The 12,869-nt window shown below is 36.8% G+C and overlaps 2 protein-coding genes across 2 annotated transcripts; both read left to right on the forward strand.

The window, feature by feature from the left end:
* The first annotated feature begins 6,741 nt into the window (after positions 1 to 6,741).
* Positions 6,742 to 9,144, forward strand: LOC147504999 (uncharacterized). The gene is made up of 4 exons (XM_086605435.1): positions 6,742 to 6,938; positions 7,004 to 7,602; positions 7,666 to 8,761; positions 8,892 to 9,144. Exons 1-4 carry the CDS (start codon positions 6,742 to 6,744, stop codon positions 9,142 to 9,144), a joined length of 2,145 nt encoding a protein of 714 aa, XP_086461561.1.
* Positions 9,145 to 9,290: 146 nt separating this feature from the next.
* LOC147505000 (uncharacterized) lies at positions 9,291 to 11,423 on the forward strand. The gene is made up of 4 exons (XM_086605436.1): positions 9,291 to 9,941; positions 10,322 to 10,858; positions 10,963 to 11,160; positions 11,310 to 11,423. The coding sequence occupies exons 1-4, from the start codon at positions 9,291 to 9,293 to the stop codon at positions 11,400 to 11,402; spliced, it is 1,479 nt and encodes a 492-aa protein (XP_086461562.1). The 3' UTR covers positions 11,403 to 11,423.
* The last annotated feature ends 1,446 nt before the right edge of the window (positions 11,424 to 12,869 follow it).

A 12,869-nucleotide genomic window follows, 5' to 3' on the forward strand; every position in this document is an offset into this window, starting at 1 on the left:
GTGTACCAAGCATTGGGCTTGGAGAACCTAAAGCCTACAAAAGTCAAATTGAAGTTGGCTGACCGTTCTACCAAGATTCCCAGAGGCATAGTTGAGGATGTTCTTGTTCAAGTAGCCGATTTCTACTATCCAGTGGATTTCATTGTGATAGACACCCAGGAGACCTTTGATAAAATTCCAATTATTCTAGGCCGACCTTTCCTCGCTACCGCAAAAGCTTTGATAAATTGTTACAATGGTGAAATGAAGATCAACTTTGGTAAGATGTTCATGGACATAAATATCGTTCACCTGTTGCATAAGGATTGTGATGACACCAAAGTTGGAGAGGTGTACTTCCTTGATAGCATGATACAAGAATTCTGCCCATTCAAAAATACAATTGAGAGTGCTCAATATACAGAAAACTGTGATGAACCTGAGAACAAAACCACAGAGGCGTTGCTAGCCATGTTCTTGGAATCTTTGCAAAAATTCAGGATTTAAGTGAGCAGAATGGAAAATTGACAGAGAGAGTATCATACCTTGAGAAGATGAACTCTACATTTCAGGATGAACAACAGACTTCTGCCCAGAAAAATCAGTTACTAGAGAATCAACTTAAAGAAGTTTTGGAAAAACAACAGAATCTAGAAACTGAAATGAGTATTCTGAAGCAGAAAATGGACCATATTGATAAGAAGCATTGCACTGTTGAAGCCTCTTCTACACCATCATTGTCTGAACGAGAGAAGTATGTGAACCAGTCTACTGCTCACTTTGAGCGTAGTCAGCCAGACATCCATTATCATTACTGTGGTGGTAAAGGGCACATTAGATACTATTGTCTTGTTAGAAAGAAAGATTTTTGTCAAACTTCTACATAGAGGAACCACAAGGCATATCACACAATTATCATACCTGAAATAGTTCAAGGTAGAGAAGCAACTTCACCAGTAATCTTTCCAGCATATCAAGAAGTATTTTAGACAACCCACAAGGTGAGACCTCCTCGTCCTCCAAACATTCGTCAGATTTGGGTAAGAAAATATGATCTCCTCACTCCAAATTGATAATGCATGATATATAGTCTTAGGGATCTGACTTAAAAGACCTAACAAAAAAAAATAAAATAAAATAAAAAAAAAAAATAAAAAAATAAATATATATATATATATATATATATATATATATATATATATATATATATATATATATATATATATATATATATATATATATATAAAAAAGGAAATGTTCTTATTTTTGGGATAAATTTTGATATTCGGCATCAATGGTAACATCTTCCCCTTTTCTCATTCATTTCATTTACTTAATTTCTATACATTGAGGACAATGCATATGTTAAGTTGGGGGAGGGTGTATTTGAGAAATGAATTTCGAAAATTAGCTTTCAAAAACAAAAATATTTTTGTTTCTATTTCAGCAGCATGAAAAAAAAATGAATTTTAATGATGAGTCTGGGATATAGATTCTATACTGCTTAGTATTGAGTTTGATAGATAGTTGATATTGTTGATTTCATTACCGCTTAGACTATTTATTATGCTCAGACATAGTTCTTGTTGATAGAATTCTTTAGCAAGGCACCACCATAGTACTTGGTCAATTTTGTGTACTTTTGCTAGAAGAGAGATTTAAACTCCTAGTAAACTGGAAGTAGAATTTTTTAGACTTAGCCCATGAGACTTGAGCTTTATACCCATTCTTTGGAGAGTTCTTACGAAAAATCCAAGTCTTAGTGACTCAACATCTTTTAGTTCTTTATGTCGTTGTAATATAGTCTCATTATTCGTTGATTTGGTTAATCACGAAGTGACATCAACTGGGGAGATAGCCATTAGGTCTTGTAGTCTATTCAAAACTAGAGTATCATACTGATAAGTCAAGTAGTGAACCCATTCAGCCTTTATCCCACCTAGTAGGACCATCATGTTAAACCCTTTTGAGCATTACAATAAGCCATTTTCTTTCATAAAACCCTTTACCCTTTACCCAACTCCAGACAAGAAGTATAGCCAAAATCTTTATCAGCCATACCCATATGTTTCTGAGAATACGAGGGGAACAAGGAGGAAGAAAGAGCACAAAAGGAAGATTACAAGGAAATATCAGAGAGATACAATGAAAACTATCATTCTGTTCTAAGTGAAAGAAGCTAGTGGAAAACAAGCATATCCAGTACTAATCAAGGATATACCATTGAGTTTTAAAAAAAAAAGTTGAACAGAATGGATGGAAAAGCTAAGACAAAGGAAGAATTTTCTCTGCAATACAGAATTTGAAGAAATCTTCCAAAGAAAGAAGAAAAACCCTTAGTGTTTTTAGAAACAACCTTTGAATCCTTTTTACCTTTCCTTCATAAACCAATACCCAAGCCAAGTTATAACCCATGACTTATCAGTACAGTATGGTACGAAGTCTAGAATAGGTGAGAGGATGCTAAAGTGAAGGACCCGATACTTCATACGTGATTGACATTCTTTCCATAAGACTACTGTTATCTAGAAGTCTATTTTTCAAGGTAGTATGTGGGATGTTCGTATTCATTATTCTTTTTCCTACATATATGAGGTAAAATAGTAGACCATCTTCTGAGATATTCTTTTCTGAGAGTATAACCGGTGAAGATTGAAAGTCAAGATTATCTGTCTAAAGGTAAATTAGGGATTCCATTTCTTAGATAGGAGAGTATAGGAGATTGACTAAAGTACACACATAAGCCTTGATTAAGAATTTTGTCAATTTTTACTATCTCCCATCGTAATCTATGAGTATTTGCAGCAATGTAGTTAGCAATGGAGACCGTCTGTTGGAATAAGCACTAAGTGGGTAAGGAATTTCTCTCTCTGAAAAATACAATCATTCTTGAACATGCTATTGATTGATTTTGTGGGTATATCACCTGAAAACCCTCACGAGACTATAACTCGACCTTTTTGGGGGAACTTAAAGGTTTAAAGCCTTGTTGCATATGGTAAATGCAATCGTTATGCCTGTGAAAGTGAGTTAGGATTTTATTTTTGTTATTAGGATGTGATTTTGATCACTTGTCTATTTTTTATCTTATTTGCTAAGAGACTAGTAAAAGGCTAGTTGGGAGTTGTGATAAGTGCTCAAAAAGTGTAATTTAACCATCGATTATGCCTCTTGTTTAGCCATCTTAGTAGACTAATAGTGTTTGTAAGTTATGTTTTATGATTCTACAGGTGAAAGAGGGAGTTTTGTGGAATATTAGAGAAAAATGGGTAAAACGGAGCAATTCGGAGCATTAAGGATCACATGGGAAGCCTGTGGACAATCATGGAGAAAGCCAAGAAATTGAAGTTATTAAGGATGTGACTTGGAACTATTTTAAAGCCTATTTGGAAGCCCAAGACAAAAGAATTCGTTGCTTGGACCAAAGCCCGCAAAAGAGGATAAAAGGATAGAGCATAAGAGACAAAATAGACTTTCGCGTCTAGGACGCATGGATCGCGTGTCTAGATGCATTGCTCGCGTCTGAGACGCATGGATCGTGCGTCCAGACGCATGAAACGACACTGTAGCCAATTCCTTCTCAGTTTTGGAGATTAAGTTGGACTCTGAAAGAAGTCTATTTGTATTAGGAAACAAATGGCAGTTTGGACTTTGGAATGCTTCTAGAACTCATTGTAACCCCTATAAATAGAGGACCTAAGTGCCTCATGTAATTTTCCAATTCACTTATACTCTTGTCTCCATAACTTGAGGCAGAGAGAGATTAATAATAAAATATTCAGTTTTAACTAGCTGAGTCTTAATAAATTAGTCTTTCTAGTCTTATGTTCTTCGACTCTTCTTCTTCTCGTTCTTCGTGTTCTTCCTTCTTTATGGAAAACTAATCTTCTCCTTCAAGGGAGGAGATGAAGCCGGTGCTTAAGGTTTAATGATTCTTCTGGTTCATGATATTCTCCAATCAGGTTAGTTCTTTATGTTTTTAGTTATTAGTTCCATTGCCCAGACCAGGCACTACAAGAAAAAGGGGCTTTAGCCACGGATGACCCGGAGCATTAGCCACGGACCAAAGCTGTAGAATTATTAGCCACGGTCAGCAGCTGTTGACATAGTTATAGTTGTCGTAGCATGGCGTGACACTATTTTGCAACCTTTCGCGACGGTAACAGCGCGTGGGTGTTCCCACAGCTTCGACCGTTGGATCAGATCTTGGCACAGTATGTTTTCACCCACGGTTATCTTTCCTCTGTATAGATCCAACATTGCTCCAAAGTTTTGAGCGAGGAGCACCAAAATTTCTCTCCCACAAAAATTAGATACCCACAGATAAGTTGGAACTAATCTCACCACCTCTAGCTTCCACAACCTTTGTAGCAAAAAAAAAAAAAAACTTTCACGGCCTCTCTCACCATCTCTCTCATCTTCTTCCCTTACAGTTCGTCACTATTATCGGTTCTCTCGCCATCTCTCTCATCAAACACCAAAGTAAAGCTTAAAGGTATCTTTTTTAAGTTTTTAGTTTAGTAAAAGTTGCGTTTTTTTTTTTTTTATTTTGGATGGAAATTGAGTAAAAGGTGTTCTTTTTATTGCTGTTACACACAAAGGACGTCTGACTATACACAAAATCAAACTCTTGGGCTGGTGATATTGTAGGTAGATGGTACATGTTACTATTATCCTTCTAACTAGTGGGTAGCAGTATGGTATGTATTTTTCTGTTGGATTTTATTAACTGAACTTTGTTAGTCATTTCTACAGTTCAAGAAAATTAACTAGTGAATTCGTAAAGCGCATTTTTGTTCCTGAATTGATTTAGATGGGAGCTTCATTCCTCTTACACACTGTGTCAACAAACATAATTTTCTTTTCAAATAACATATAATGAAAACTTTTTTAGATTAAGAAAAGGGGGATAAAGATAAAGAAAGGGAGAATGTGGACGTGAGTTTTGCCATTTTGTTAAGTTGTATATCTAAGAAAAACTTATATGACTCTGTGACTTCCTTTTTGAAGCTATCCACCAGTCCCAGTATATATAGAGACAACTCTGAGGGTGGGTGTTCTTCACTCGCCACTTGTCCGCAGGGCTAATGGTTTGCCCGAGACTTCTATAAGCCGATAAAGTGGGTTGGCTTACTGCAAAGACAAATAAAATTGCTGTCCAATGCTATTATGTAGGATGGAAAACATTAACCGATGGCAGCAGTGATCCGGTATAATATTACAGAAAAACAAGAGCAGACAAGAGCTCTTATATGCTAATAACTCTAAGTCAGTAGATCTCATAATAATGTTGGGGAAAAGCGACTTATTATTATAGATTCTATATGTCAAATGTAATTGTGGAAATAGCGAGAATAGAATACTTCCAACAACAAATACAAAATATATTCTTAAGTCTTTGCCGATTTATTACTTCATCTATAATAGCCATGCTAAACTTATTATGCCCATTAAATTGAAATCGAGTAAATGCAAATAAAGGCTGTCTAGATTTATAGCAGAGGTTTAATTTAACAAAAAAACAAATATTTTCATCTGAATTTCATTTTTGTTACAAAGTTGTTGAACTTTTGAAATGCTTTATTCCCTGTATGGGTTAAGCTTCACCTCTATATTCTTCTCGCTACACCTAACATTACACTTTCGGGTATACAATTTAGACTGTGATAAAGAAATGTACCTTCTCGATCTACATATGCATTCTTGACAGTTGATATGAGAAATTGATTTGCTCAAATGCCTTTGTTCCTCATTATAACTTTTGTCCGCTCGTGCTCACATGGTTCGAAAGCAACCCGGCTTCAACTTGGTACCAAGTCATGCTTTTCCTAACAGTCACAGTTTTGAGTCTCCAAGTCTACCACTAACACCGGGGTGTGTTTTTAATGAATGTTTTCTCTTAAAAGTGTTGTGGTGTTTGTTTACCTCTTAAGTCTTGGTCCCTTTGATATACATTTCTGTGCCCTTCTCCATAATCTCAGTTTTTTGGGGAAACATGGTATGAGTATGGCTTGTTCCTAGGACGTAAAATTTGGGTTTGAGTTTGCTTTCAAATGAGAGCAATAATCTTGGTGTGGTGTGTGTGTGTGTGTGTGTGGGAGGGGGGGGGGGTATGGTATGGTATGAGTATGGCTTGTATATAGTTTGAGCATATTGCACAAATTTATTTATTTCAAAAATGGATTTACATTGATATTTGTTTGGTTACTGTCTCTTTTGCTTTATCTGTTACAATTTTTTTTTCATTATGAATTGCTTAGGTTTTAAATACATATTTATGTGATTTTTGCTAGTCCAGTAAAAATAATTCATTTTTAGAGATTTTGTTAATTTGGTTAGACATTTTTTGCTTGAGATGAGGGTTTGGGATAGGTGTATTCATGAATGGATCATGCTATTTATCTTGTATATAGTTTGAAGTTTTGAACTTGTGTGATTCTTGTTTATTTGTAGATATGTCATGGAGGGTTTTTCTCCAACTGATAGAAGTAGTTGGGTCAATTTAGACTGCCATGACACCTGCTTTATAAATGGGGTAAACTATTTTATGGACTTTGTGGTAAAAAACTACCGTAACAAGCTCTTAATACCGCGTCCTTGTCGTGGTGTGTAAAAATGGAGGGAAAGCAAAACCTACTTAACTTCGTGAGGTATCACATCTATAAAAACCGATTCGACCCAACATATTTACACTGGATATTTCATGGTGAAGAAAGACATGATCCGAATGTGGAGTCCCATGGGAACTCTAATCTGCATGAGATGAATATAAATGATGCATTTACTACCGTGATTGAAGAATTTGGTGGTGAAGAGTTAGATTCATTTCTTGGAGGTCTCGGAGTTGATAATGGAGAGGCACCGGGCATTGATGATGCTGAATCAATATTGTCAGATAAGAACTTTGAAGAGACCATGAGTGCTTTGTATCCTGGTTGCAAGAATTTCATTGTCTTAAGGTTTGTCATAAAGCTGTTTAGAATCAAAGTTACACGTGGGTGGTCTGACATAAGTTTTACCGAAGTTGCTTTCAAGCATTTAAGGCAGCGTTGCTGGCGGATAATAAAGTTCTGAAAGACACGTATCGATCTGAAAAATTAGTTAAGGAGTTGGGGCTAACTTATGAGAAGATCGATGCATGCCCAAATGATTGTATTTTATACTGGGGGAAGAAAAATGAATTGTTGCAAGAATGTCCTACTTGTAAGGTGTCGAGATATAAAATTGCAACAATTGAGGAGAGAAAAAATCGTGTAAGACTACCTGCGAAGCAGTTGCGGTACTTTCCAATTGGGGATAGGTTGAAGAGAATGTATGGTGTCGGTTGGGTAGCCAAAGCTATATGTTGGCACTCCACAAATAGATTGGGGGATGGTGAGTTGGGTCACCCAGTTGACTCATCATCTTGGAAACACATTGATAGGACATACCCAAGCTTTTCTTCTGAGCCATGTAATGTTCGATTGGGCCTTGCCACTGATGGGTTCAACCCCTTTGGAATGCAAAGCACATCGTATAGTTCTTGGCCAGTGATGTGTGTCACATATAACCTCCCTCCTTGGCTATGTATGAAACTGCAATTCACTATGCTAGCACTGCTCATTGAGGGACGGCGACAACCTGGTAATGATATAGATATTTATTTATAGTCGTTGGTCCATGAATTGCAATCCTTGTGGGATAAAGGAGTGCTAGTCAAAGATGCTAATAGGGGTGATGTCTTCAATATGCGTGCAGTTCTCTTATGGACAATTCACGACTTCCCAGCTTTTGGGAACATCTCTGGATGTAGGACTAAGGGGAGATATGCTTGTCCCCTTTGTGGTCTAAATACATCTACTGTGAGACTTGTTCATGGGAGAAAAAATGTTTACCTTGGTCATAGACGATTTTTGCCGCAATTAGATCCAAATAGACTTGATGTGAGAGAATCTACTTTCAACAAGGAAGAAGAGCTCAGGTCACAACCCCTGCGTTTGTCTGGGGAGAAGGTTAAAGAGTTAACTCATAATCTCAAAGTGAAATGGGGAAAGTTAAAGAAAAGGAAACGGGGAGGTGGTGACTCTGAGGATGAGGAAGATTTGGTTGGGGAAGATGTGGACAGTGATTCTAGTTTTTTGAAGCAGTCAATATTTTCTAAACTTCTTCCATATTGGGAAGAACTCCCCGTTCCTCATAACATTGATGTGATGCACACTGAGAAGAACGTATGTGAAATTCTTATTGCTTTGATGTTGGACACGAAAAAAACCAAAGATGATCTCAATGCACGCAAAGACTTGAAACTTTTGGGGATAAAGAAGAAGTATTGGGTGACAGACAATAATCACAAAAAGCGTGGAGTGTTCTATCTTACACCTGCCGAGAAATCTTTGTTTTTTACCACCTTAAGAAACATGCGCGTACCTGTTGGTTTTAGTAGCAATTGGAGGATTATTGTCAAGGAGGGGTCCATGGAACTCAAAGGGATGAAGTCTCATGACTATCACATTCTAATGCAACATCTGCTTCCTGTATTGATCCAACACGCATATAAAGATCGGAAGGAGGCCCGGGCTGTTATATTGAGTTTTTGTACTTTTTTCCGTGCTTTATGCTCGAGGAGAATTGATGTTGATTCTTTGGTTATACTTGAGATGGGTATGGCCAGAACCTTATGTGAGCTTAAGAAGATGTGTCCTCCATCGCTTTTTGTCATAATGATGCATCTTCCCATTCATTTAGCCTATGAGGCCCGCGTGTTAGGACCAGTGTTCTATCGATGGATGTATGTCTTTGAAAGGTATACTTAGATCAAAAACTTTTCACATGATTATTTGGTTTTATTTCTCGTACTTTCTATTTAAGTTTTGTTATTTAAAGGTTAATGAAGCAAAGAAAGGATTATGTTACTTAATAAAAAAGCCTTGAAGGTTGCATTCTTTGAAAGGATACTTGAAGGAGGAGACAATGATATACTATGGAGGATATGAAGGAGGGGGTGGCCTCCTTCAAAAGCTAGAAGAGTGCACCGAGGGTTTTGAGGTAACAATGCCTCCTAGTTTGCTCGATGAAGTAGGTCCTCTTGGTCCAAGTAAAAGTTGCCTTTTAGAGGGTGTTGAGTGGGAGCAAGCACGTAAGTGGATATTGAAAAGTCATCCAAAGTATGAAATGTGGGAGAAGTAAGTCTATTGTAGTTTACGTGTATGTATTTTTCAATTACCAAATAGACATTTTTATATTATTTATTGTGCTTTTATTTCCTCGATGTCTACAAGAGAAACACAGGAAGAAAGTCTGGCCAATTCAAAGTACCTGAAAAAGACGAGGTCATGCCATGGTTAAGGAGACAACTTGATGTTCAAAACCCGAAAGATGACGAGCTTATAGAAATAGCAAGGGGACCAGCACGTTTTGCTATAACATATGAGAAGTATGCAATCAATGGTTTTTTATTTGTCACCAAAGATTATGAGTTGACTAGAAGAAACCAAAACAGTGGAGCTTGTACCAAGTGCCCAACTACCTTTCGCTCGAGTGCTAAGGTTAAAATTCCTATAGAAGCATCTACTGAATACTATGGTGTTCTTAGGAAAATTGTTCAATTGGAGTACCCAAATACTGATTACAAACCAGTGTTATTCAAGTGCGATTGGGTTAAGCTCCCAAATGGTGTAAAGGTGGATAACGAGTCAAAACTGTTGTTGGTCAATCTATCCAATATGCTTGGTTCATCTCAAATGAATGACGAGCCATTCATTCTTACTAAGCATGTATCCCAGGTCTTTTACTCTAAAAACCCAGTCAATCTTGATTGGCATGTGGTTATTGAGGTTCCAAGAAAGGTTTACTCTGATATGGACTCAACAAGAGTAGTGTCAGAAAATATAGTTGTGGATGAATCGTTCGCGAGGCCTATCATTCCAGAACGTATGGAGGATGGGTTGATATTTAATGAAGAGAATATGGTTGCTGCTGTTGAGGTTATCAACCGAAGAAAAAGACCTAGAAAGAAATGAGATGTTATTTTATTATATGAAGTCTTTTGTTCCGAGAATTACATATTTAAACCTGTTTTGCTGTTTTTTTCTGAATTCATATTTAAATTAGTGGTTCACATTTTTAAATTAGTGTTTCACATTTTGACTAATTTCTGAATTCATTTTTTGTTATTTGTACATTGATCCTTATTGTATTGATTATTAACTTAATCAGATATGCAAGTGCTTGTTTAATTTGCAGAGTTTAGTTATCGCTTTGTACTATAGCTACTAGCACATCCCCAAATTCAGCTCACCCACTAGAGGACTCCCCCAACACTAACACTGGTAATTAGTTAATAATTCATGATTATCTGATTAAGTTAATTATTTCCATTTCATCCTTGTATAACATCATCAATTTTTTCATTATCGGTGGGTCTCACTTCACGACCCGGCTTCGAGATAACACTAGAGGTCCTACTCTACCTATATCCGATCATTTGGAAGAGGGGCAAAGAATTGAACTTTGGCTTAATATCTATAACCAGCCTGATTTTCCTGAAGAAGGTGTCAGCAGGCTATCTAGTGAAGCTGCTCGCCTTGCGGACCGTGAGATCCCATGCTTCTATAAGGATTGGCCAACTATGATGAAACTTAGTAAAGGAACTCACTATAACAGAATCATTAAAAGCTTGAACGACACTTTTGTATTTGTTAATGGTGACGAAGACAAGGGGGTAGACTGTAAGTATGTTCGGGATAAAGTCATGGCCGCATGGAGGAGCCACAAGGGTGAACTGAAAAAGAAATATGTTGCTGGTAAGGATCCAGAAATTGTGAAAATGAAGGCACCAGACGGAATCCCTTTGGAGGATTGGAAAGCTTTTGTGAATCATTGTCATTCAGATGAATTTAAGGTACTGTCTTAGACATTCTAACGATATACTATACGATATGCACTGTCCTTACTAGCTTATAAGATACAAAGCAAATTGTAACTTAATTTGTGTATGTTATGTAGGCATTAAGTGCGAGAAATATTCAGAACCGTGCAATGCAAATTGAACCAAACTGTGGGGGGAGGACACCAGCACAAGTTTATCGCCGTAAAATTGCAAAGAAACAAGGTGTGTCAGTGGAAGAAGTTGATCGGGGTGATATGTACGTAGAAATGCACACACTTAAAAAAACTGGTACAACCCAACGACAAAGTTTGGCAGTAAGTCTTTATTTTATATGTTTATTTTATATATATATATATATATATATATATATATATATATACTATTTAAAAGTGTATGCTTAGTCAGTGATACATCTGTGTTATCTATATGATTTTAGATTGTTTTTATGTTTTCCATTGAATAGGATAAGATTTCTCAACGTTCCCCTTTGAACTCTAACACGACCTCCAACTCCGACTTTGAAGCATGCGACAATGATGTTGTGACAAAGGTATGAATTTATACTTTGCTCAGTTTTATTTTTATTCCTCGAATTAAAATCTCCAAGTACACAAAGTTGTTGGTAAAGACTCAAGAGGGCGATGCGGTCATGGGTTCTCGTGTCTCTAAGTCTTCATTTAAGCATTCGCTCCTTATAGGAAGAGATATCGAAACAGATTAAGGTCACCGAGGAGTTAAAAAATCAGTTTGAAAAGAAAATTGATGAGCTGAAGGACTCATTTGATGGAAAAGTAAATCAGATTAATGAAACGGTGCAGAATCTTGTCTACCAGATGCCACCCACATGTAATTTCCCTGTTGGACCCTCTTCTTCTGGATCACATGATATACTCTCTCAGGTACGAATACGTATGACTTTATTTTATTCTCATAGTAATAGTAAAATTTAATGGTTTGTGTATTTGAAATTTTAACTAATGTTATTTTATTTTATTTTTTATCTATTTTTTAAGGGACCTGATTACATGAATGCTGAAGTCAATGTGAGAGCCTTTTGGCCCTTGAGAAAGGTTGCATCTGGGAGGGTGAAAAAAGTTGATCCAACATTTAAGATTGAAAATAGAACTTTGGGGGATGGAAAATTCTTGGTTTACATTGAGGCGACATCTTGTAGGTTCTTGCGAATTGCCCGAGCCCTATAATCACTTTCGCACCCTTGGTCAAGTTGGGCAGGGACATGTTATTTGGCCTAAGGAATTTCTGCAGTTTCTCCCCCCTTGTTGTTAAAGGCCATTTCCCCTTTTTTAGTAGACACATAGTGTCATTTTCATCTTGGACTTCGAAGTATTTTATTTTGTATTAGTCAAGTCAGGATTTTGGACGTGTTACTTTACTTTTTGGATATGTTGTTTTGTTATGGATACTTCTGATGTGTTATTTTGTTTTATGGATATTTTGGTTGTGTTATATGTTGGATGAGCTTGTTTTATGGATATTTTGGTTGTGCTATATACGGTACTTGCAATTGTGTGGTTGTTTGTTTACTTTTTCAGGTGGCGAGATTCACTGTACTAACCTAACCCCTTTTTAGCTCTGCAAACACGCAAACTAGATATTTGCATTGCTGGTCCCAAGCCCTGATAAAGGAGGAGGGAAAAGGCTGAACTGATTTGTTTTTGCAGGTTATAAAGTGAGAGCAACCTCACTTGTTCCTTGAAGCACAAGAATACGTAGATTTAGTTCCCGAGTTGAATAATATAGTGTCTGCAATTCAAGTGTTATTAGTAAGTTATTGTGTATAGCCGTGTTACTTTGATACTTATCCATTTTTTTTTTCTTCCAATGAACATTGAATCTCTTGATAATTTCTTGAAGGTGAGAATTGTTCGTAGCCTGAGAGGTTTGAGTTTTCTGGAGGTTCTTCTTGGAATAACAAACATTAGGAAGGTAGAGCCTTACATGCCCTGATTCCTCCGTTCTCACAAGGGAAGGTAGAGCCTTACATGCATTCCCTACTTTATGA

This window comes from Coptis chinensis, chromosome 4, assembly GCF_015680905.1.
Source record: "Coptis chinensis isolate HL-2020 chromosome 4, ASM1568090v1, whole genome shotgun sequence".
Taxonomy (NCBI): domain Eukaryota; kingdom Viridiplantae; phylum Streptophyta; class Magnoliopsida; order Ranunculales; family Ranunculaceae; genus Coptis; species Coptis chinensis.

Excerpts from the sequence above, each read along its gene's own strand:
- LOC147504999 (XM_086605435.1), top strand. The coding sequence starts at position 6,742 with ATGAATATAAATGATGCATTTACTACCGTGATTGAAGAATTTGGTGGT. Across the intron at positions 7,603-7,665 it reads TGAGGGACGGCGACAACCTG|GAGTGCTAGTCAAAGATGCT; the intron begins GTAATGATATAG and ends TGTGGGATAAAG. Across the intron at positions 8,762-8,891 it reads TGGATGTATGTCTTTGAAAG|GTTGCATTCTTTGAAAGGAT; the intron begins GTATACTTAGAT and ends AAAGCCTTGAAG.
- LOC147505000 (XM_086605436.1), top strand. The coding sequence starts at position 9,291 with ATGCCATGGTTAAGGAGACAACTTGATGTTCAAAACCCGAAAGATGAC. Across the intron at positions 9,942-10,321 it reads ATATGGTTGCTGCTGTTGAG|TTAATTATTTCCATTTCATC; the intron begins GTTATCAACCGA and ends TATCTGATTAAG. Across the intron at positions 11,161-11,309 it reads CCCAACGACAAAGTTTGGCA|GATAAGATTTCTCAACGTTC; the intron begins GTAAGTCTTTAT and ends TCCATTGAATAG.